This window comes from Ceratotherium simum, chromosome 9 (assembly GCF_057802395.1).
Source record: "Ceratotherium simum simum isolate JZ-2026a chromosome 9, ASM5780239v1, whole genome shotgun sequence".
In the NCBI taxonomy this organism is placed as follows: Eukaryota; Metazoa; Chordata; class Mammalia; order Perissodactyla; family Rhinocerotidae; genus Ceratotherium; species Ceratotherium simum.
This window is the reverse complement of record NC_141908.1, coordinates 57498811-57523730: the sequence shown is the minus strand read 5'-3', so window position 1 is coordinate 57523730 and position 24920 is coordinate 57498811. Positions and strand designations below refer to the sequence as shown.

The window sequence follows — 24920 nt, the reverse complement described above, 5'->3', positions numbered from 1 at the left end:
GTGTTGCTAGTCAGCATGGTATATTTAAAGAATATATCATGTTGTTATGCATGTAAGCCAATAGCATCACATTTTAATCATTTTTTTTCACAATTCACTGCAAAGTAATGGTTGAATATATTGAAATTTGCTTATTGTCTTCTTCTGCCTTCAATAATCTTTCTCATTTTCCAGTCACTAGTTTTAAACTGCTGCAATCCATCTCACCAATTTAAACTGTTTTACTTCATTAACAGCCACAAAAGTTAGAAGGAAAAGAAAAATGTGGTGTGCCTGATAAGGAGGCATAAGCTCATGGACTCTGCTTCCCTTTGCAGCTGCACCAGTGATCAAGAGGAGGATCGAGCCCCTTGAAGTAGCTCTGGGCCACCTAGCCAAATTCACCTGTGAGATCCAAAGTGCCCCCAATGTTCGGTTCCAGTGGTTTAAAGCTGGCCGACAAATTTACGACAGTGACAAGTATTCTATTCGATCTTCAAAGTATGTCTCCAGCCTGGAAATCCTGAGATCCCAGGTTGTTGACTGCGGCGAGTACACCTGCAAAGCTTCCAATGAGTATGGCAGTGCCAGCTGTACAGCCACGCTAACTGTGACAGGTAAATGCCATACATTGACAGACGTTATCATCTCATTTCATATTATTGCCTATTTTCCTTTTTGTACAGGTGCAAGAAGTGCTTGCCCTACCAACTGGAGAGACCAATAGCCAAGATGGTAACATAGTGGCTGGCTAGGCACTGCAGAGCCTTTGTGGGACAAGAAATCATTCTTTACAGTCATATTTCCAACAGCAGCTAAAGAAACAATAAAAATAATTTATTGTTTTGAGAACAGTGTTAAGGAATCAAATGAGCAGTGGGTCCTAAAAGTTTGGTTTTGGGGGTTTTTGTTTTTGTTTGTTTTGTTCTCTTTCTTTTTTTTTAATGATTAGCTTAAATGTCTTGAATAACTACTAATGGCCTGACTTGGCCCTTAATATAAAAAATTTCAGGACAGTTTGGTGCTACTAAAAAATAAATGATATCCCAATGTATTTAATAATTTGAAACCAGTTAACCAATTAAAAACAGAATTACAGACTGAAAAAAGGCAGAGCATAAGACCAAAGTTAAACAAATCCCAATGTGAGGCAGGAGGCTAGTACAGGACTACAAAGTAGGATTCTCATTCCAGGCTTTATTACTAATTTAGAAATAAGAGCAACTACGCAGATATTCTGTTCTCATTTTCCTAATTGACACACAGGATGACTTTCAAGTAGTTAACACATCAAGTGTTTGAAATCCCTCATTAGTGGACAAATTAATAGTCCTTTCTTCTCTCTCTCTTTTTCTTTCTCTCTTTTTTGCTTTCTTCCCCTCAAGGGAAGTGTGAGTATGAACTATGGTTTAGGGTCAGGGGTAGCAATGACCCGTGTTGTTGAGAGATGCCATGTGTCAGGGGGACTGTCATGGTGGGACTGTCAGGGTGGGACTGTCCCTTGGTCTTCTTTTTCAGTGAGGGCGTGAAGGGGGAAGGCAAATGCAGCAGATCTCTTTACTTGAAAAAGTCAGGCTTCCTTGTAGCTTCCTCTCCTCTACAACTCTTTTACATTTCAGAAAATGCAAAACCCAGGCCCATGGTGACCCAACCAGTGGTTTTCACTTTGTGGTCAAAGAGTCTCCATGCAACCATACATGTGGCATTTTACTTAATGACGGTTGGAAAATTTCTTTACCCAAATTAGGCCAACTCGGTAATGGGGCTAATATCTGAGCTTCAAATAGTAAGAGAAGAGAGGAAGGAGGATGATTTTTTAAAAATCAGAAAGAGAGGTTCCTAAAGGCTTATTTCAAAATGCAGAATGGAAATGGAAATTACTGCTATAAATAATTTTACAAGTTTTAAATGACTTAGAGAATGCATTCAAAGTTGAGCCATTTAGGGATTTGCTGACGGTTGACGTGAGGGTTAGAGAGACTTTACAAAACTCCTCAAACTTTTTTTTTTTTTAATTTTTTGTTTATTGCAGTAACATTGGTTTATAACATTGTAAAAATTTCAGGTGTACATCATTATACTTCTATTTCTGCATAGATTACATCATGTTCACCACCAAAATACTAATTACAACCCATCACCACACACACGTACCGAATTATCCCTTTCACCCTCCTCCCTTCCCCCTTCCCCTCTGCTAACCACCAATCCAATCTCTGCAAGGATAGAACTACCATATGATCCAGCTATTCCACTGTTGGGTATTTATCCAAAGAACTTCAAACTTTTTATCATTTAATATCGCTACTCTTTAGAAAAGTCAAGTACATTTTCTTTATCTTCCTTATATAGTCTTCTAATTCACAGAATTAAAATATCAGCTGAATTGCTTATCAAATAATTCAAACAATTAATCAGCTACTAAAATGAACACATTTTTAGCAATAGTAAGTTAATGTTGCTTAAAAAAAGGAACATTTGTTCTTTCCTTTGATAGAGACATTTAAAGTGCCTTCTGGCTCCTCTATAAAAAAGACTCTCATCTCTTTCCTTTGACAAATCTTTTCGTCTTATTAATACATTACCCTATTTTAAATAATGTCTCGTGTCTGTCTAAAAATATAATTCATCTTTTCTCTTTCTTGGAATATATAATTATAGCAAGAGCTTTGGTGGGGACAAAATATAATGCTGAAAAAATTTCTTTTGCAGAGGCATATCCACCAACCTTTTACTCCAGACCTAAGTCCGTTACAACTTTTGTGGGTAAGGCAGCCAAGTTCCTCTGCACAGTGTTAGGAACTCCGGTGATTGAAACAGTTTGGCAGAAAGATGGTGCCACCCTATCGCCTTCTCCTAACTGCAAGATTTCAGAGGCAGAAAACAAACACATTTTAGAACTCTCAAATCTTACAATTCAAGATAGAGGAGTTTACTCTTGTAAGGCTTCTAACAAGTTTGGAGCTGACAGCTGCCAAGCTGAGTTGATCATAATCGACAAACCGCATTTCATTAAAGAATTGGAGCCTGTGCAATCAGCTATCAATAAGAAGATCCACCTTGAGTGCCAAGTAGATGAAGACAGAAAAGTCACAGTTACGTGGAGGAAAGATGGTCAAAAACTCCCCCCCGGGAAAGACTATAAGATCTATTTTGAAGATAAAATAGCATCACTTGAGATCCCTCTGGCCAAAGTAAAAGATTCAGGAACCTATGTTTGCACAGCTTCCAATGAGGCTGGAAGCAGCTCCTCTTCGGCAATGGTAACCATCAGAGGTAAGAATATTATTTTCAGTTCCTTCTTTGAAAGGATGCCTCGGTAGAAAAACTGTTGACAAACAATGCAGGCAGTGCATTTTGTTGTTAAAATCATTTCATCCAAGCGAACGTTTTGGTTTGGGCAGATACTGGCGTTGTTTGATTTTGTTTTTTCAGTCTTCTTCAGAATTCACTTACTTTTGTTCTTTTAAAACTGTCTGCCATTAACAAAGCTTGCTTAAAATTTCTTCTAAGAACTTCAATAGCAATTCTTAACTATCTTCTTTTATAAATTTGCTCTGCGTAAGTAGAGTTTGCTTGTTTTCGTTTTTGTTTGTTTGTTAGTTATTTTAACCAAGAGACTAGGACAGTGTTTTAGAATCATGGAAACATGGAAAACTATCGAGTACTCACAATCTTTCCAGAAATTTCATGAAGCTGTTTTATGTGTGTTGTGTCTTTTTATTGTATACTTCTACTTTTCTTTTGTGGAGTTTATGCTTCAGACATCTTTTCCTTTTTCTTTTCTGTCAACTTCACGTAGAGCCACCATCCTTTGTGAAGAAGGTGGATCCCTCTTATTTAATGCTCCCAGGTGAATCGGCACGCCTCCATTGCAAGCTGAAAGGCTCACCTGTGATGCAGGTTACTTGGTTTAAGAATAACAAAGAACTTAATGAGAGTAACACAATCCGAATGTCTTTTGTCAATTCTGAGGCTGTACTTGATATTACGGATGTAAAAGTTGAAGACAGTGGGAGTTACTCATGCGAAGCCGTGAATGACGTGGGCAGTGACAGCTGCAGTGCTGAAATAGTTGTCAAAGGTTTGTTGACTCAGTTACAGTCCATTGCTTTTCTGAGAAAAGATTTCCTTTTCCATTGCTTGTACCACATTACTTACACAATGCTTTCATGCTTTTGTAGAACCTCCTTCTTTCATCAAAACTCTCGAGCCTGCAGATATAGTGAGAGGAACAAATGCCCTCCTTCAGTGTGAAATCGCAGGCACTGGACCATTTGAAATTAGCTGGTTCAAAGATAAGAAGCAAATTCGAAGTAGTAAAAAGTACAGGTTGTTTTCTCAGAAGTCTCTTGTGTCTCTGGAGATCTTTGCTTTTAATAGTGCGGATGTTGGTGAATATGAGTGTGTCGTTGCTAATGAAGTTGGGAAGTGTGGCTGCCTCGCAACACACTTATTAAAAGGTTAGTGCTTGAAAAATTGCTATCTCTTTAATAAGTTGTGAAAATAGCTTTCTTAACCCATGGAAGGAGATCTAGTACTTTCTCTTCTTCTCCTAACCTTTGAAAAATGTGTTTTGCCCTTGGTTTCACCTGGGTTCTTGGGGACAATGTCAGTTACATTCATCCAGTCTTCATCCTGAGACCACTGTAAATATTTAATCTCTGATAATAAAAGTGAAGTATATCAGTAGCCATTTTGCCAGCTGATAACCATGTGTAATTCTTAGATGGAATTATAATTCTTCTTAAATTTTATTTCTTCTTCTAGTTAACCAACACTATGGAATAGTAGTATTGGACAAGATAAATGTAATCTAGATAAAACACTTAAAGATATATGGTGTTGAAGGGCTTGGGAATTGATAAGTTTTGTGTGCTCTCTTTCTTTAACTAGAACCACCAACTTTTGTAAGGAAAGTAGATGATTTTACCGCACTAGCAGGACAGACTGTTACCTTACAAGCTGCTGTGAGAGGGTCAGAACCCATTTCTGTCACATGGATGAAAGGACAAGAGGTCATTAAAGAAGATGGAAAAATCAAAATGAGCTTTTCCAATGGTGTTGCTGTCCTGATAATCCCTGATGTTCAGACTAGTTTTGGTGACAGATACACATGCCTGGCTGAAAATGAAGCCGGAAGCCAAACCTCTGTTGGGGAATTAATAGTTAAAGGTTCGTGTAGGAACATTTTAACTTTGAATCCATATTTCCATTTAAAGTGAAACTCTAACACACATTTCGGAATCCTAACTATTTAATACCATTGTAGAACCTGCCAGAATCATTGAGAGAGCAGAACTGATCCAGGTGACAGCAGGAGACCCGGCCACACTGGAGTATACGGTCACGGGCACCCCAGAACTCAAGCCCAAATGGTACAAAGATGGTAGACCTTTGGTTGCCAGTAAAAAGTATCGAATCGGTTTTAAAAACAATGTTGCCCTACTCAAATTTTATTCGGCTGAACTGCATGATAGTGGCCAGTACACTTTTGAGATTTCTAATGAAGTGGGCAGCAGCTCCTGCGAGACAACTTTCACTGTATTAGGTTAGTATCTTTAGAGACCTATGCTACATATTCCTTTAAAACCCAAAAAATGAACAAAAATACAATCACTGAGCACTTTTTCACATTGATCTTTCTTCTCTTCTTGTGCCATGAACAGATCGAGACATTGCTCCGTTTTTTACCAAACCCCTACGCAACGTGGATAGCGTTGTTAGCGGTACCTGCAGGCTGGATTGCAAAATCGCTGGCTCCCTCCCAATGAGGGTATCCTGGTTTAAGGATGGTAAAGAAATAGCTTCTTCTGATAGATACAGAATAGCATTTGTGGAAGGCACGGCCTCTTTGGAGATAAGCAGAGTAGACATGAGTGACGCAGGGAATTTCACTTGTCGAGCCACAAATTCTGTGGGAAGCAAAGACACCAGTGGAGCCCTGATTGTACAAGGTTGGCTGGAGATTTTGCATTGCATCCTTACTATAGGTGATGTTCAAATTAAGGCTTCTTCCCTTAGATTATGCCTCTTAACTCTTTGAAATTCTTTCTTATACCCCTTCTCTAGAACCACCCAGTTTTGTAACTAAACCTGCATCAAAGGATGTTCTGCCCAACTCGGCAGTCTGCCTGAAGAGCACCTTCAAAGGGTCTACTCCTTTCACAATCAGATGGTTTAAGGGTAACAAAGAGCTGGTTTCTGGTGGAAGCTGCTATATTACCAAAGAAGCTTTAGAAAGTTCCCTGGAACTCTATGCAGTAAAAACCTCTGATTCAGGCACATATACCTGTAAAGTCAGCAACGTGGCTGGAAGTGTGGAGTGCAGCGCAAACTTATTTGTAAAAGGTTTGCATTATTTTCTTGACATCTTTGTGCTACCATTATTATAAGTTCTTTCCTCTTTCTCACATTGCTTAATAACTTGCTTCCTTCCCCAGAACCTGCCACATTTGTTGAAAAGCTAGAGCTATCACAGCTGTTAAAGAAGGGAGACTCCACACAGCTAGCCTGCAAAGTCACTGGTACCCCTCCAATTAAAATAACATGGTTTGTAAATGATAAGGAAATCAAAGAGAGCAGCAAACACAGAATGTCTTTTGTGGAGTCCACTGCGGTTCTGAGACTTACGGATGTTGCCGTTGAAGACAGCGGCGAATATATGTGTGAGGCTCAAAATGAGGCTGGCAGTGACCACTGCACAGGCGTTTTAATAGTCAAAGGTGTGTGTTCACATTGCCCCTGTGTCACCAAAGTTGGAGCCCATAGCACAGACCTCTCCCCCATTAACTCAAAATAATTTCTTTTCTACTATAGAAACACCTTACTTTACCAAGGAATTTAAGCCAATTGAAGTGTTGAAGGAGTATGATGTCATGTTGCTGGCCGAGGTGGCAGGCACACCTCCCTTTGAGATCACTTGGTTCAAAGACAACACAACGCTGCGAAGTGGTAGAAAGTATAAAACCTTCCTTCAGGATAAGCTGGTTAGCCTGCAGATCCTCAAGTTTGTAGCTGCAGATGCTGGTGAATACCAGTGTCGGGTGACCAATGAGGTGGGCAGCAGCACCTGCAGTGCCAGGGTGACTTTAAGAGGTTAGTGTCCCTTCAAATGATGGACTGGCTCTTCCGTAGAGTCAACTCTTAAAAAAAAAAAAAAAGCCAGTTTTGCTATTGAGCTGGTATTAATTGAGAATTCATTCTTCTATTAGAACCCCCAACCTTTGTAAAGAGGATCGAGAGCACCAGCTCCCTTCGAGGAGGCACAGCTGCCTTCCAGGCCACTCTGAAGGGCTCCTTGCCTATCACGGTGACTTGGTTAAAAGACAACGATGAAATCACAGAAGATGATAATATAAGAATGACCTTTGAGAACAATGTGGCCAGTCTGTACCTCAGTGGCATTGAAGTCAAGCATGATGGGAAATATGTCTGTCAGGCCAAAAATGATGCAGGAATACAAAGATGTTCTGCATTACTCTCAGTAAAAGGTTGGTTCAGAAAGTTTGCCAAAGGTTTTAGAAAAAAATGCAGATGTAAGCCTTTCAGCAGGGCAACTCACAATCCACACCTATCCCTTTGTTTTCCACAGAACCTGCAACAATCACCGAGGAGGCTGTGTCAATAGATGTCACCCAAGGAGACCCAGCCACCTTGCAGGTTAAATTTTCAGGGACTAAGGAGATTACAGCCAAATGGTTTAAAGATGGCCAAGAACTGACCCTGGGCCAAAAATATAAAATCAGTGTCACTGACACAGTCTCTATACTAAAGATTATTTCTACAGAAAAGAAAGATAGTGGAGAATATACTTTTGAGGTCCAAAATGATGTTGGGAGAAGCAGCTGCAAGGCTAGCATTAATGTATTAGGTTAGTATTGCTTTTTTATGGAGAGAAACTGGGCATTTCTGTGCTCCTTCATCTCTTACAATTTTAGAGAAAATACCAATTAGTGGATTGACCTAACTTTTTTTTTTTTTTGCTTTTTCATTGCATAGATCTTATTATACCTCCTTCGTTCACCAAAAAGCTGAAGAAAATGGACAGCATTAAAGGGTCTTCTATAGACTTAGAATGTATAGTGGCTGGGTCACATCCCATAAGCATCCAGTGGTTCAAAGATGACCAAGAAATATCAGCTAGTGAAAAATACAAGTACTCTTTTCATGACAATACTGCCTTCTTGGAAATCAGTCACCTGGAAGGTGCAGACAGTGGGACATACACGTGTTCTGCCACTAATAAGGCAGGACACAACCAGTGTAGTGGCCATCTGACAGTCAAAGGTTGGCAATTTGTATCTCCACTTATCAAGAACTTATTGCTCTCCCATTTCTTAATTCCTTTATTGCTTAGTTCTAAAATAAATCTTACTTTCACCTTTCGCTTCTTTTTCTTTCACCCCAGAACCCCCTTACTTCGTGGAAAAGCCACAGTCACAAGATGTCAATCCCAAAACAAGGGTTCAGTTAAAGGCTCTTGTGGGTGGCACTGCACCCATGCAAATAAAGTGGTTTAAAGACAACAAAGAGTTGCACTCAGGAGCAGCTCGCTCAGTTTGGAAGGATGACACCTCCACCATTCTAGAGCTCTTCTCAGCCAAAGCTGCTGATTCTGGGACCTACATTTGCCAACTAAGCAATGATGTTGGCACAGCGACCAGTAAAGTCACTCTCTTTGTAAAAGGTCTGGTCTCTACACCTCCTCACTTTCTTGCTTGTCTAGATTTTCTTGGGGGGAGGGCAGAGGCTTAAGAAAGCGATTTTGCTCATTGGCCTTTGTTTTAAGAGATGTTCAACATCGCACTTTCTCCCCCATCTTTAGAACCTCCTCAATTCGTTAAGAAACCCAGCCCAGTATTAGTGCTGAGGAATGGACAGTCTACGACATTCGAATGCCAAATTACAGGCACTCCAGAAATCAGAGTTTCTTGGTACCTGGACGGAAATGAAATAACAGCCATTAAGAAACATGGCATTTCCTTCGTCAATGGTCTAGCCACTTTCCAAATTTCTGGTGCCAGGGTAGAAAATAGTGGGACTTACGTCTGTGAAGCTCGTAATGACGCAGGCATGGCAAGCTGCAGCATTGAATTGAAAGTGAAAGGTTCGTTACTGGATCTACTTTCCATTTTGGCTGTGCTGCTGCCTAGGCCTCGGGTGTTCCCTTGAGTAAGCTGTGTCTGTCTTCCTTTTGAATCTTTAGAACCTCCCACTTTTATCAGGGAGCTGAGACCTGTGGAAGTAGTGAAAGACAGTGACGTGGAGCTGGACTGTGAAGTTATGGGAACATCTCCATTTGAAGTCACTTGGCTGAAGAATAATAGGGAAATTCGAAGCAGCAAAAAATATACCCTGAGCGACAGAGTGTCAGTGTTTTACCTCCATATAACCAAGTGTGACCCTTCAGACACTGGTGAATATCAGTGCATTGTATCCAATGAAGGCGGCAGCTGCTCCTGCAGTGCTCGAGTCTCCTTGAAAGGTCAGTTAGACACATAAGAAGCAGGCTACCAAATACAAATTCTGTAATGCTCTTTAATTTAATGATTGTGGGTAGAAGTTCAAATATACCTCTTCTTTTCATACTAATTTAATCACAGAACCACCAACATTCATTAAGAAGATAGAAAACGTCACTACTGTTTTGAAAAGTTCTGCCACCTTTCAGAGCACCGTGGCGGGCTCTGCTCCCATTTCTGTAACCTGGCTGAAAGATGATCAGATTCTTGATGAAGATGATAATGTTCATATTTCATTTGTGAACCACGTGGCCACACTTCAAATCGGAACTGTGGATAATAGACACAGTGGGAGATACACGTGTCAAGCCAAGAATGAGTCAGGAGTTGAGAGGTGTTATGCTTTCCTTTTAGTACAAGGTTTGTAAGCTATTCCCTTTCAAAGTTAGTCTATGGAGACAATTTCATAAGCACACCTTATTTCTAGTGGAATTATCAATGCAACTCACCTACGTTTTAATTCTTACTACAGAACCTGCTCAAATCATAGAGAAAGCTAAATCTGTTGATGTCACGGAGAAAGACCCAGTGACCTTGGAGTGTGTTGTGGCGGGAACACCAGAACTTAAAGTGAAATGGCTTAAAGACGGGAGACAAATTGTGCCCAGTAGATATTTTTCGATGAGTTTTGAAAATAACGTGGCCAGCTTCAGGATTCAGTCAGTCATGATGCAAGACAGTGGCCAGTACACTCTCAAGGTGGAAAATGACTTTGGAAGCAGTAGCTGTGACGCCTACCTGAGAGTACTCGGTTTGTATCTTGGCCCCAGTCAGCTTCCCTTATTTGTGCTATGTCCTTTGTAAACAAATGGCAACATATTAATGGATGTGTTTTGCTGTTTGCATTGGACAGATCAAAATATTCCTCCATCATTCACCAAAAAATTAACCAAAATGGATAAAGTTCTGGGCTCTTCTGTTCATATGGAGTGCAAGGTTTCTGGCTCACTTCCTATTAGTGCTCAGTGGTTTAAAGATGGAAAAGAAATATCTACAAGTGCAAAATACAGACTTGTCTGTCGCGAGAACACTGTGTCACTGGAAGTTAATAATCTGGAATTAGAAGATACTGCAAATTACACATGCAAGGTCTCAAATGTAGCAGGCGATGATGCATGCAGTGGCATCTTAACTGTGAAAGGTTAGAATTTCCTTACCTCTTCTTGATTCTTCTTTGTAATTGCTTTTAAAATGTGTCACTCTTACCTTGTATCCTTTAGAGCTAAATGTGTCAGTAATTCTGTTTCTTTAGATACATATTTATTGAGTTCGAGAAATATTCAGTCATTACCTCTTTTCAGTAGTGTTTTCTTATTATCCATAAAACTGCCAAAATAATTCAACTACAAGGAATTTAATTAAACTTATTTCTCTTAAAATTTGTAGAACCACCAAGCTTCCTAGTGAAACCTGAGCGACAACAAGCCATACCTGATTCCACAGTGGAATTTAAAGCAGTACTAAAAGGAACACCACCATTTAAAATCAAGTGGTTTAAGGATGATGTGGAACTTGCCTCTGGACCTAAATGTTTCATTGGCTTGGAAGGGTCAACCACCTTCTTAAATCTCTATTCAGTGGATGCTTCCAAGACTGGACAATATACTTGCCAAGTTACCAATGATGTTGGTAGCGACTCTTGTACTACACTCTTGCTCGTGACAGGTGTGCAAGTTTGGTTGTTTTATGTTTCTGTCTGACCCGTGGCTCCTGTCCTTTCTGTAATCTTTTACAACGCAATAATCCAATCAAGAAAGTACCCTTCCTTCTAGCACAGTACACTGTATATGCCAGGCATTGTTCATGTTTTTCTCTTTCCTGCACACTACCTAATTTAACTTTTGTTATTTATATCAGTTCCCTCATAATCTCTTTCCTTCACTCTCTAGAACCACCAAAGTTTGTAAAGAAATTAGAAGCATCCAAAATAGTGAGAGCAGGTGACTCAGCACGACTTGAATGCAAGATAACTGGATCCCCAGAAATCAGAGTTGTGTGGTACAGAAACGAGCATGAACTCTCAGCCAGTGAGAAATACAGAATGGCTTTCATTGACTCAGTGGCCGTCTTTCAGATGAACAGTCTCGGGACTGAAGACAGTGGGGATTTCATTTGTGAGGCTCAGAATCCTGCTGGCAGCACAAGCTGCAGTACCAAGGTTATAGTAAAAGGTAGAAATCTCTTTCGTCTCTTCTTCGTTACCTGAAACTCACCTTCTTCTCCTCTGACGATCATAGCTCTTTATTCTTTTGCTGTCATTTTAGCTTCCATTTGAGATCATAAAATATTTTCCCAAACAGTATTATTTCCCTTTTTAGATGTTATTTCTTCTTCAGCTTTGCTTACATGTAGCTAGTCATTTTGGGATATTTTTCTTGTTATTCCAATGCCATAATTCTGATGACCTCATCACATTAACCAAGCAGTTCAAATTTGATGTTTCAAAAGTATTCAAAAAACACGAAGTAGGCATTTTTAAGTTAATTTTTTTGCCTTCAATCAACTTATAAATCTATCATCCTCACTATAATCTTTATCATTAATAACAAGAAATGTTTATTACATATATGCAAGGTGCAAGCAATACAGGTTTTAATCTTACATTTAAAACAGGAAAATTATATATTTTTTTCTCTCTATCAAGAATCAGTTCCTATCTTTTAAAAATTATGTCACTATACCCTGATGCAAAGAGTACTTGTATATTCTACTGCCATTTTATGTATTTTTGTCACAACGCCCAAGTTTGTCATGTTGTGAGGCAATTGGTGCAATAACCATTTGCTGCAGTGAAGACTTAGATCACAGATGTTGTGACGACTTCCAAGAGTCTCAGCTGTAGAGCATATACAAAACATTTCATCTCTGGAGTCAGGAAGCCATACCTCTTGCAAATCATTAATTAATATACTTTGTCGGTTTTTTTTTTTCTTTTTACAATTTTGCATCAATCTTTAGAGTCCAAGATAAATTAGTAAGGTGCAGCAGACAGAATGTTGAACTGCTCTGTAAGGACATCTAGGGTCTATTTGGGGTTTTCTGCCAGTGAAGTTGAGCGGTTTTTAAAGGCTAATAGCCTCTCTGAAGCTGTTGTTCTTCCTCAACACTGAAGCGATAGTGCTGGACACTACTTACCCATTCCAGGATCTTGACTCTTTCTTCCAATTTAAAAATAAAGCAATAAAAACTTCTCGTTCCACGAAATTAAATAGCCCAATTCATGAGAAATTCTTGTTTTTTACAGAACCACCTGTTTTTAGCAGCTTCCCTCCTGTAGTAGAAACCCTTAAAAATGCTGAAGTTAGTCTTGAATGTGAACTTTCGGGAACACCACCGTTTGAGGTGGTATGGTACAAAGACAAGCGGCAACTCCGAAGTAGCAAGAAATACAAGATCACATCCAAAAACTTCCACACAAGTATTCACATTCTCAATGTTGAAACTACAGACATTGGTGAATACCACTGCAAAGCACAGAATGAAGTGGGAAGTGATACTTGCATTTGTACTGTACAGTTGAAAGGTAAGCATATTTCCTGCCCATGGCAGAAATGGCAGGAATGTGCAAAATGCTTGTTTATTTCCTCTCTTGCATTGTCTGGACAATCTTTTCAACAATCTCCATCCATCTTTCTCTGTTCAGAACCACCAAGATTTGTCTCCAAACTGAACAGCCTCACCGTTGTAGCTGGTGAGCCCGCTGAGTTGCAAGCATCCATAGAAGGCACCCAGCCTATTTATGTCCAGTGGCTTAAAGAGAAGGAAGAAGTGATTAGAGAAAGTGAAAACATCAGAATTACATTTGTGGAAAATATTGCAACTCTGCAGTTTGCAAGAGCAGAACCAGCTAATGCTGGGAAGTATATCTGCCAAATCAAGAATGATGGTGGAATGAGGGAGAACATGGCCACGTTGACTGTTCTAGGTTGGTACAGTATGGTACACTACTCCCCTAATAGAAAGTGATGCTAAATGCTGAGACGAGTTACTTAGAGTTACTGGTAGAATCTCCTTTTCTGAATTTCTTCTAGAACTACGTTGATCCTCACCTATGTGAAAGGTTTAGGGGGTTTCATTGATCTTTCAAACACTCTTTTCTGTTTCTGAGATCCTATCAAAGATTAGCCATCTATTTTATTGTTTACTTACTACTTTTCTTGATGGATTAGCAAATATAATCATAACTGTCTTTTGTGTAAGCTTAAAAAAAATTAGGAGCCCAGCATATGCTACATGGAAATTTTGTTTCCAAAATACTAGTTGTCAAAGCTGGCAAGAACTCCAAACATCAACGTTTGATAGGAAAGACACTTTCCTCTTTGGACAGATTTCACTTCAATTTAGCAATTGTTTGGATAACAACTCAAAAAACTATCATTAGCACCTTAAAGTAGAGCATAAGTACTGATTAATTCATAATAAAATATAGCTTTTGTTCTAAAGAGGGTCAAGTTCAAATCAATATACATTGTCTAATGTACATTGTCTGAATTGTTTTGAAAGTTGACTGGTACACAAACGTATTTGTCAATAATAACTCCTATAATTTCATGACAGTGTGTAAGAATCACATTTTAAAATCTAAAGAGAGAGAGAGCCCTAACATAATCATATCATTGGAAGAAACAATCTTAGTGAATGTGACAGTAGAGACGTAGTAAAGGTAACAGACTCTGACAGGTGGCTATCACATTTTATTTCAGAGCCCGCAGTCATTGTCGAGAAGGCAGGATCAATGACAGTGACTGTAGGAGAAACATGCACTCTGGAGTGTAAGGTGGCTGGCACTCCCGAGCTCTCAGTCGAATGGTACAAGGATGGAAAGCTGTTGACCAGCAGCCAAAAACACAAATTTAGCTTCTACAACAAAATCTCTTCCTTAAAGATTCTCTCCGTTGAAGGGGAAGATGCAGGCACATACACTTTCCAGGTTCAAAATAATGTTGGAAAAAGCAGCTGCACAGCTGTGGTTGATGTCTCAGGTTAGTTCCAATACGTTCCTCCCAATGCTTATGCAAATTCCTTTCACACGTTTCCTTCTCTTGAGTCTCTTACTTTCTTTCTAATCGTGTTGAGTCTCTTGCCTTTTCTCACACAGACCGAATGGTTCCTCCCTCTTTCACACGAAGACTGAAAGATACTGGTGGGGTGCTGGGTGCTTCCTGCATCTTGGAGTGTAAAGTAGCTGGATCGTCACCCATCTCTGTTGCCTGGTTTCATGAGAAAACTAAGATTGTCAGTGGAGCAAAGTACCAAACCGCGTTTTCGGATAATGTCTGCACGTTGCAGCTGAATTCCCTGGACTCATCAGATACGGGGAGTTACACATGCGTGGCTGCTAATGTCGCTGGGTCTGATGAATGTCGTGCAGTGTTGGCTGTACAAGGTCAGTGTTAGACACTCAACCCTTTCTTACAAAGTCCTCTTTGGATGCACATCCAGGTTGACACACACTCAGATGTGCTCTTCTTTTTTGATTCAAAATTGCAACTAAATTCGAAGCTTACAGGATCTTTTCGTTGTCCTCCATGTCTGTGTAGAACCACCCTCTTTTGTGAAGGAACCTGAACCTTTGGAAGTACTACCAGGCAAAAATGTCACCTTCACTAGTGTTATTAGAGGAACCTCTCCATTCAAGGTCGGCTGGTTCAGAGGTGCCAGGGAACTGGTGAAAGGGGACATGTGCAACATCTATTTTGAAGACACTGTGGCCGAACTGGAATTATTTAATGTCAACATAACTCAGAGTGGGGAATATACCTGTGTGGTTTCTAACAATGCTGGCCAAACATTCTGCACAACTCGTCTCTTTGTAAAAGGTTTGCTCAAGTGCACTTGATCGTCCTATTTTCTGTATACTGCCGTCTTTGTGTTTTTATTGTGTTTAACTGCTGTGCTTTGTCACTCACCAGAACCGGCTGCATTTGTGAAGAAGTTAAGTGATCACTCTGTAGAACCGGGGAAGTCCATAATTCTGGAGAGTACCTACACTGGAACACTTCCAATTTCGGTTACCTGGAAAAAGGATGGTTTTCACATAACTCCGTCTGAAAAATGCAACATAGTCACAACAGAGAAAAGTTGCATCCTGGAAATTCTGAATAGCACAAAAAGAGATGCAGGCCAGTATTCCTGCGAGATTGAAAATGAGGCAGGAAGGGATGTTTGCGAAGCTCTGGTATCTACATTAGGTGTGTTGTCTTATTCTCTCTTAAGTGATTGGCATTCATCTAACACGAAGCATAGTTTGTTCGATTTTCTTTAATTCCGGTTGCTGATCATGACCCTTTCTTCTTTAGAACCACCTTATTTTGTTACGGAACTGGAACCTCTGGAGGCCTCAGTTGGAGATTCGGTTTCTTTACAATGCCAGGTTGCTGGGACACCAGAAATTACAGTGTCTTGGTACAAAGGAGACACCAAGATAAGGCCAACTCCTGAATACAGGACCTATTTTACAAACAATGTGGCCACACTTGTTTTTAATAAAGTAAATATCAATGACAGTGGAGAGTACACATGTAAAGCAGAAAATAGTATAGGAACTGCTTCTTCTAGGACTATCTTCAGAATTCAAGGTAGTGACATTATTTTAGAAATTAAAATATTTCTTTTTTCCTTATCTTAACTTTTTATCTTTGTGGGGAAATTTTCATTTCATCTACTAATGCCTCAAGTATTACTTGTCTTCCCACAGAACGCCAACTCCCACCTTCCTTTGCAAGACAATTAAAGGACATCGAACAAACTGTTGGGTTACCAGTAACACTCACTTGTCGATTAAATGGCTCCGCACCCATCCAAGTGAGCTGGTACAGAGATGGCGTGCTTTTACGAGATGATGAAAATCTACAGACATCATTTGTAGATAATGTGGCGACTTTAAAAATTTTGCAAACTGACTTGAGTCACTCTGGCCAGTACTCTTGCTCAGCTTCTAATCCACTTGGAACAGCATCTTCTAGTGCTAGATTGACAGCAAGAGGTTTGTTCCCATCTTGATCTTTCTCTTTGCAAACCATGACTTTTTATTCATTGTCAAAGTAGAAATGGCTAATGAAAAAAGCAAAAAAACAAACAAACACACATTGCCTTTTCCTCTCATCTTCCAGAACCTAAGAAATCTCCCTTCTTTGACATCAAGCCTGTATCTATAGATGTTATAGCTGGGGAAAGTGCTGACTTTGAGTGTCATGTTACTGGTGCTCAACCAATGCGAATCACTTGGTCAAAAGATAACAAAGAGATCCGTCCTGGAGGAAACTATACGATCACATGTGTGGGAAACACTCCCCATTTGAGAATTCTTAAGGTGGGCAAAGGAGACTCCGGTCAATATACTTGCCAAGCAACCAACGATGTCGGCAAAGACATGTGCTCAGCTCAACTCAGTGTAAAAGGTATCATGACGTGATGTTTACCAATATTTGTTCTTCCCCACATTTGTGTAATTGTCTTCTAAAAGTTTCTTTAGTTTTTAAAAGCTTGAGATAAACTAACTGGATTATGTTAGAATTTGTATATTAGTGTTGGAGGCAACATTAATCAAAGTTCTGTTTTCTCTTTACATTGTCCTTTGTTAGTGTATGTCTAAGTATAGTCCTATCAAAGAGTGTTGTTTAATTGAAATCTGTTAAATGTTTCAACTATTCTCTTTTTTCATTCTTTCCTGTTATATGGCATTGTGATTTATCATTACTAAATTTTCATCAAATACCTCTGTAATACATTAACTTATATGTCTTAGCTTGTGTATCCAAACTACAAAAATAGACCTATCAACTAAATTCTCTATTTAAAAGGTTAAAACCTTATTTAATAGAAAGGATAATTTATTTTACCACAAAATTCTCAGAAAGTCTCTTCTTAATAATAAACCAGTCTAAATGTGTATTTATGAGGTCTTCAACTACAAACATAAGCTATTTTTTCCTTTGATTTACTAGAACCTCCAAAGTTTGTTAAGAAATTAGAAGCTTCAACTATTGCAAAGCAGGGAGGATCCATCCAACTGGAATGTAAAATAAGTGGTTCCCCAGAAATCAAAGTTTCGTGGTTCCGAAATGACAGTGAACTGCACGAAAGTTGGAAGTACAACATGTCATTTGTTAATTCTGTGGCATTGCTGACCATCAACGAAGCCAGCACTGAGGACAGTGGGGACTATATCTGTGAAGCTCACAATGGTGTTGGTGACGCCAGCTGCAGCACAGCGCTGACGGTTAAAGGTTAGACACGCCACACCTCTTTCTTTCTTCCTTCTCCTCTGATTTAGATTCTTTCTCAGCAATGTTATGAGCTCCAAAATAAAAAGACTAGTTAAGGGGATTTGCTTGCAATTCTTAAACTATTTTTTATGAATTGTCATTTCTTCTGTTAGCATACTGTCATTTGGTCACACCGGTCACTCTTGACTATTCTAGATTCTAAAATATTTTTTCCTTTTTAGTAAGCAGATGTTCTCATCATTTATCTTCTTTTTTCTGGTAGCACCTCCTGTTTTCACCCAGAAGCCTTCTCCAATAGGAGCCCTTCAAGGTTCTGATGTTGTCTTCCAATGTGAAATTGCGGGAACCCCCCCATTTGAAGTGGTGTGGGTTAAAGATCGAAAGCAAGTTCGAAGCAGCAGGAAATTTAAAATCACTTCGAAAAATTTTGATACGAGTCTTCATATCCTTAATCTTGAAGCCTCCGATGTAGGAGAATATTACTGCAAAGCTAGTAACGAGGTGGGAAGTGACACGTGTGTTTGCACTGTCAAGTTCAAAGGTTTGTATACATGGGCACAAAAATATATGCCTCTTCTTTTCGTCTTTTCTTGCATTATTAGTAATTTATGTGGCTGTGATTCTCATTTTTTTCTCTAACCACAAATTTCTTTCATTAGAACCTCCACGATTTGTGAAAAAGCTAACTGATGCCTCAACCCTTGTTGGGGATGCTGTTGAGTTACGGGCTGTAGTGGAAGGCTTTCAGCCAATTTCTGTTGTCTGGCTGAAAGATAAAGGTGAAGTCATCAGAGAGAGTGAAAACACTAGGATTTCATTCATTGATAACATTGCAACCCTCCAACTTGGGAGCCCAGATGCATCTAATTCTGGAAAATATGTGTGCCAAATCAAAAATGAGGCTGGAATGAGAGAATGTTCTGCAGTCTTGACTGTACTAGGTTAGTAACAAAGGATAGCCTGAGAAAAAAATCAAGTTGACCAACCCATGATCATTGTCTACAAATATTACTCTTACCCAATCATATATTGATTACACTCTTAGTTTGGAAGGTGACTTTATTTCAATGCAATACTTCTTCTTTTAGAACCAGCCAGAATCATAGAGAAGCCAGAACCCATGACAGTCACTACAGGAAATCCTTTTGCATTAGAGTGTGTAGTGACTGGAACACCAGAACTTTCAACCAAGTGGTTCAAAGATGGAAGAGAAATATCTGCAGACAGCAAACATCACATTACGTTCGTCAACAAAGTGGCTTCCCTTAAAATCCCCTGCGCAGAAATGAGTGATAAGGGATTATATAGCTTTGAAGTGAAAAACAGTGTTGGTAAAAGTAACTGCACTGTATCTGTCCACGTTTCGGGTGAGTGGAATGAGGTTTTTATGAATATATAATTTTTCCCAGAAAAGAAAATAAAGCTTCTCTTTAAACGGAAAACTACCCTTCTCCACATAGATCGAGTTGTACCTCCTTCCTTCATCCGCAAGCTGAAAGACCTGAACGCCATCCTGGGGGCCTCAGCGGTGTTGGAGTGCCGAGTCGCTGGCTCGGCCCCGATTTCTGTTGGCTGGTTTCAGGATGGAAATGAGATCGTTAGTGGGCCTAAATGCCAGTCCAGCTTTTCGGAAAATGTCTGTACTTTGAATCTGAGCTTATTGGAGCCCTCTGACACGGGCGTATACACATGTGTGGCTGCCAACGTGGCTGGCTCTGATGAATGCTCAGCAGTCCTGACTGTGCAAGGTCAGTGTGCAAGGGTCAGGCTGCTGCTTCTCTGATATCTCTTCCACGTGATTTAGTGCCTGCCTTGCATGGAATTTCTTTATTTTGTCTTCATTTGTAGTCTTAGTTCTTTTTTCTTCAGGTAGCAAAATCACTTCTCACTTGGATTTCTTTTTTCTCTTATCTCCCCCTCCTCTGGGGTATCTAGAACCACCATCTTTTGAAGAAACCCCTGATTCTGTGGAAGTTTTACCTGGAACAAGCCTCACATTCACCAGTGTCTTTAGAGGCACCCCTCCGTTCAAGGTCAAGTGGTTTAAAGGCAGCAGGGAGCTGGTGTCAGGGGACTCGTGCACCATCTCTCTGGAAGATTATGTCACAGAACTGGAGTTGTGGGAGGTGGAGCCATTGCAGAGTGGCGACTATTCTTGCCTCGTTACTAATGATGCTGGCAGCGCTTCCTGTACCACACATCTTTTTGTGAAAGGTTTGCCCTTTTCTCCAATTCGTGTATCTTTTAAATTTTTTTTCTAAGTCTTCATTTGAAGATGTCCGTTTTACCCTCGTGTTTTGTCCTTATAGAACCAGCCACCTTTGTGAAAAGATTGGCTGATTTCAGTGTGGAGACAGGAAGCCCCATAGTTCTCGAGGCCACATTTACTGGCACGCCTCCCATCTCTGTGAGCTGGATGAAGAATGAGTTCGCTCTTTCACAGTCTCAGAATTGCAGTATTACCATGACAGAAAAATCTACGATACTGGAAATTCTTGAGAGCACAATAGAGGATTATGCACAATACAGTTGCCTGATAGAAAATGAGGCTGGTCAAGATATTTGTGACGCTTTGGTGTCTGTCTTAGGTGTGTTGACAGTTACCTCTTTTAATGGCTCTTTTCTTTCCTTTAAAACACCCTCTTTTAGTTAGCATGACTGATTGATTACCATCCTTTGTCTCTTAGAACCACCTTATTTTATTGAACCTCTGGAACATGTGGAAGCAACCATTGGAGAACCTGTAACTTTACAGTGTAAAGTGGACGGAACTCCAGAAATTAGAATTTCTTGGTATAAAGAACACACAAAGCTACGATCCGCTCCTGCATATAAGATGCAATTCAAAAATAATGTTGCCTCCTTAGTAATCAACAAAGTGGATCACAGTGACGTGGGAGAGTATTCATGCAAGGCAGAAAACAGTGTGGGGGCAGTCGCTTCTTCAGCTGTGCTTGTTATCAAAGGTGATGACAGTTTTGCTTAAGAAGTCTTGCTGTGTGTTGACAGATGCCTTTTCTTAAAAACATCACAATTTTAGTGGATTGAAATATGTTGTACGTGTTTTCTCCCTTGTAAATAAGGATCATCTGTAACTTCTTTACAGAACGCAAACTTCCACCTTCCTTTGCAAGAAAACTGAAGGATGTTTATGAGACTCTTGGCTTCCCAGTTGCATTTGAATGTCGCATCAATGGTTCAGAACCTCTTCAAGTGTCTTGGTACAAAGATGGGGTACTTTTAAAAGATGATTCTAATTTGCAAACATCTTTTGTTCATAATGTTGCAACTCTTCAGATTTTGCAAACCAACCAGAGCCATGTTGGTCAGTACAATTGCTCAGCTTCTAATCCTCTTGGGACTGCTTCATCCAGTGCCAAGCTCATTCTCTCAGGTGAGTAGCCATCACATTACCCTCTTCATTATAAAGCAACTTCATGGCTCCAGGCCACCAAACGACTGGTCTCTGCTCCATGTCTGGGAACATGAAAACTGAAGTCACCATGTTGGTGTTCATTCTTTTCAGAGCATGAAGTGCCTCCTTTCTTTGATCTAAAGCCTGTATCAGTAGATCTGGCTCTTGGAGAAAGTGGTTCTTTTAAATGTCATGTAACTGGAACTGCACCAATCAAAATCACTTGGGCCAAAGATAACCGAGAGATTCGCCCTGGTGGCAACTACAAGATGACTTTGGTTGAAAATACTGCCACTTTGACAGTTCTCAAAGTAGGCAAAGGCGACGCTGGGCAGTACACTTGCTATGCAAGCAACGTTGCTGGAAAAGACTCTTGTTCTGCTCATCTGGGTGTACAAGGTACTAGTTCAAATAAAGTAGCAAGGTCTCTTACATTTTCAATATCTTAAAATATAGAAGGAAGGATGTGCTTGAAAGTTATGTTTAGGACCATGGTCTAGTAATTAGAAGGGATGACATGGATTCAGGGCCTTTCAAATGGGTCAAGTTTTTAAAACTTTTATTTAAAAATATAAAACTGGTAAACCATGGACTGGAAGTCCATCTTCACAGGCTAAAAATAGAGACTAGAGAGAAAATGAATGAAAACTTTTCACAGAATGGCAAGAAAATTCAACTTTGAAAGAAATTATCTTAGGACAAGAAGAGGAAGTCATCTCAAATGACTTATTTTCCACAGTGGTTTGTAAATTAATGGATTTTGTCCCTCTAGGGGATATCAGAGCCCCCAACTATCAAGCCTTTCAAGAACAGTCAGGTTGTGTCGACTTCTTTTCCTCCACTAGCCCCACTTAAATAATAGTAGGAATAATAATAGGAAGCCAGGGGACTGGGGAGTACATCGATATCTGACATTATGGAAGCCAACCATCTCTTTCTATAGCATGTTCATGACTGAAATTAAATACTTAACTCAATGAGCTGCTGATCTAACCCATTAGAGCATTTTTAAGGGTTTTTGTGGTGATGGTTTATAAATATCTTGAAATTAAAATAGAATTAGATTTAGCAGCCCAATTGCTCTATGACATATATAGCTAATCATTTTCATCTCCTTAAGCTTGAATTTTTTGCTTCAGTTAATGAAGAAAGCATTGCTCTCCCCACCTCAAAAGGAAATTATGAAGGTTTGAAGAAATATCTATTTAAAGCCTATACTAGAAAGCGGCATTTTTAAAAATATATTAAGATATCTGACCCAGTTTTGCTATTGGACTCTTCTTGGTACATAACTGATATCTTTGCACCATAGGAAATAAACAGTCACATACAAGAGAGTAATCAAACTCTCTTATTCCCTGTGAACCTCAGAGTTCTTCCCAACAGATATGCTTTGCCTCTGATCTCGAACTAAAGAAGTGATTCTTTTGCTGGGAGGAGGATTGCACAATAAGCATTAATGTCTCTTCCTCCTTGCTTTTGCAATAATATTTGATGTGGGTGCTTACAAAAACAAATGTGTTTTATTTTAGGAATTTTCTATATAGGTTTCACTTAACTATTCTTCCTTGAACTGCATCCAATAAATTTGTTTTCCAGAGCTAAAGACCTCTCTGTTTAACAGAGATTCCTTTTTTCACTTGACCTTGAATTATACGTGTCTTTTCCATCCCTTACCTTGTGTTTTCCCTCTTGGTTCCATAGAACCACCCAGATTCATTAAGAAGCTCGAACCTTCAAGAATTGTGAAACAGGATGAATACACAAGATACGAATGTAAAATAGCAGGGTCTCCAGAAATCAAAGTTTTATGGTACAAAGATGAGACTGAAATTCAAGAGAGCAGTAAATTCAGAATGTCATTCCTTGACTCGGTGGCGGTGTTGGAAATGCACAATCTCAGTGTTGAAGACAGTGGAGACTACACATGTGAGGCCCGCAATGCAGCAGGCAGTGCCAGCAGCAGCACTTCCTTAAAAGTTAAAGGTCAGATCTTACTCTTTCTTTATGTTTTTCACATCAGCCTCCTCTCCTGTTTGACTCTCCATTGTTGCCTTAGAATTTTTAAAAGATACAAGAGAAGATTGAAAATTATGTTTTCGCTTTCTTTGATGGAATGTAAAACTGATTCTTACTTGTAACTATATACTTTCAGAATGCATCCTAATTTTCCTTTGTGTCTAACTCAATTATCTTCCAATTCTAGAACCACCCATTTTCCGCAAAAAGCCTCATCCTGTTGAGACACTGAAAGGAGCTGATGTTCACCTTGAGTGTGAGCTTCAGGGTACTCCCCCATTTCAAGTTTCTTGGCATAAAGACAAGAGAGAACTTAGGAGTGGCAAGAAGTACAAGATAATGTCTGAGAACTTCCTTACAAGTATTCACATCCTGAATGTCGATGCTGCGGACATTGGGGAATATCAGTGCAAAGCCATGAATGATGTGGGAAGTGACACTTGTGTTGGTTCTATCACTCTGAAAGGTTAGAGTGACTTCATTCCCTTCTGCTTACTATTTTCCTTCTAATTTTAATATTCTGTTGGCCTTTTAGCTATTGCCCAGTCCTTTATCACTAGCTGTCTCTTCTACTTTTTGCTTTTTCCTTTCTACATCCTTTTACGTTTAGTGTACGTCCCATTTCTGAATCCTACCAAATCCAAATATCTCTTTAGACAATTCTTCCAATAGCTTTTATTTGGGTTTAGGAAGCTGGAGAGGACAAGATGCTCGACTCTCTCTGCTTAATATAAACTCTAATGTGTCCCTGTTCCCATTCACCAAAAATGCCTCTTATTTAAGAAATGAAAACAACACTTTATCACTAGTCTGGTTCCTAGCATTCATGACTTGAGGGAAATAGTATTAACCCCATTTTAAATCCCTGACTTCCCTCTTCTTCATCAGCACCACCAAGATTTGTGAAGACGCTCAGTGACATTTCTACCATCGTTGGTGAAGAAGTTCAGCTGCAGACTGCTATTGAAGGCGCTGAGCCAATTTCAGTGATGTGGTTCAAAGACAAGGGGGAAGTTGTTAGAGAAAGTGACAACATATGGATTTCTTATTCAGAAAACATTGCAACCCTCCAGTTTTCAAGAGCAGAAACAGCCAATTCTGGGAAGTACACCTGTCAGATCAAAAACGATGCTGGAATGCAAGAGTGCTTCGCCACGCTATCTGTTCTTGGTTAGTACAAAGAGGATGTTATCATGAATACGAGGCACACACGAGTATCTGTGTTTTCCTTAGTTTTTCAATTTGATTTTAAAATTTGGTTACAATTTATGTCTCATTCCAGAACCTGCAGCAATTGTGGAAAAGCCAGAATCCATACAAGTTACCATGGGAGACACCTGTACCTTGGAGTGCACGGTCACTGGTACACCGGAACTCACTACCAAGTGGTTTAAGGATGGGAAAGAACTGACGAGTGACAGCAAATACAAAATAAGCTTCTTCAACAAAGTATCTGGCCTTAAGATTATCAACGTGGCACCCAATGACAGTGGAGTATACAGTTTTGAGGTGCACAACCCTGTTGGCAAAGACAGCTGCACAGCCTCAGTTCAAGTTTCAGGTTGGTTGGTTGGTCTTTTGTTTCAATGTTATTACAGTGTAGTTCCTGATTTACATATATGTGTGTGGGAAGCTCCATCTTCTACAATGTGACATGAGTCTGATGTCCTCTGAATCAGCAAAATCAGAGGTAACATAGCTATAGAGTTAGAAGAAAACCAAGTTCAAATTTATATCCCTTTCTCGTGGAGGAAT

The 24920-nt window shown here is 39.6% G+C and overlaps 1 protein-coding gene across 1 annotated transcript in view; it reads left to right on the top strand.

Moving 5' to 3' along the window:
- TTN (titin) overlaps positions 1-24920 on the top strand; it is a 271430-nt gene that overhangs the window by 68087 nt on the left and 178423 nt on the right. Inside the window, exons 47-90 of the mRNA XM_087435440.1 lie at positions 318-596; positions 2692-3255; positions 3782-4063; positions 4164-4442; positions 4876-5154; positions 5252-5530; positions 5649-5936; positions 6052-6330; positions 6423-6704; positions 6799-7077; positions 7194-7472; positions 7574-7852; positions 7981-8268; positions 8390-8668; positions 8807-9088; positions 9188-9466; positions 9585-9863; positions 9976-10254; positions 10357-10644; positions 10890-11168; positions 11393-11674; positions 12748-13026; positions 13147-13428; positions 14207-14485; positions 14602-14889; positions 15044-15322; positions 15416-15694; positions 15803-16081; positions 16201-16488; positions 16616-16903; positions 17450-17731; positions 17994-18272; positions 18391-18672; positions 18820-19098; positions 19192-19479; positions 19667-19945; positions 20041-20319; positions 20419-20697; positions 20838-21125; positions 21258-21545; positions 22851-23132; positions 23353-23631; positions 24054-24335; positions 24448-24726. Of these exons, the coding sequence (XP_087291566.1) occupies positions 318-596; positions 2692-3255; positions 3782-4063; positions 4164-4442; positions 4876-5154; positions 5252-5530; positions 5649-5936; positions 6052-6330; positions 6423-6704; positions 6799-7077; positions 7194-7472; positions 7574-7852; positions 7981-8268; positions 8390-8668; positions 8807-9088; positions 9188-9466; positions 9585-9863; positions 9976-10254; positions 10357-10644; positions 10890-11168; positions 11393-11674; positions 12748-13026; positions 13147-13428; positions 14207-14485; positions 14602-14889; positions 15044-15322; positions 15416-15694; positions 15803-16081; positions 16201-16488; positions 16616-16903; positions 17450-17731; positions 17994-18272; positions 18391-18672; positions 18820-19098; positions 19192-19479; positions 19667-19945; positions 20041-20319; positions 20419-20697; positions 20838-21125; positions 21258-21545; positions 22851-23132; positions 23353-23631; positions 24054-24335; positions 24448-24726 (12669 nt within the window). The remainder of the gene's footprint in view (positions 1-317; positions 597-2691; positions 3256-3781; positions 4064-4163; positions 4443-4875; positions 5155-5251; positions 5531-5648; positions 5937-6051; positions 6331-6422; positions 6705-6798; positions 7078-7193; positions 7473-7573; positions 7853-7980; positions 8269-8389; positions 8669-8806; positions 9089-9187; positions 9467-9584; positions 9864-9975; positions 10255-10356; positions 10645-10889; positions 11169-11392; positions 11675-12747; positions 13027-13146; positions 13429-14206; positions 14486-14601; positions 14890-15043; positions 15323-15415; positions 15695-15802; positions 16082-16200; positions 16489-16615; positions 16904-17449; positions 17732-17993; positions 18273-18390; positions 18673-18819; positions 19099-19191; positions 19480-19666; positions 19946-20040; positions 20320-20418; positions 20698-20837; positions 21126-21257; positions 21546-22850; positions 23133-23352; positions 23632-24053; positions 24336-24447; positions 24727-24920) is intronic.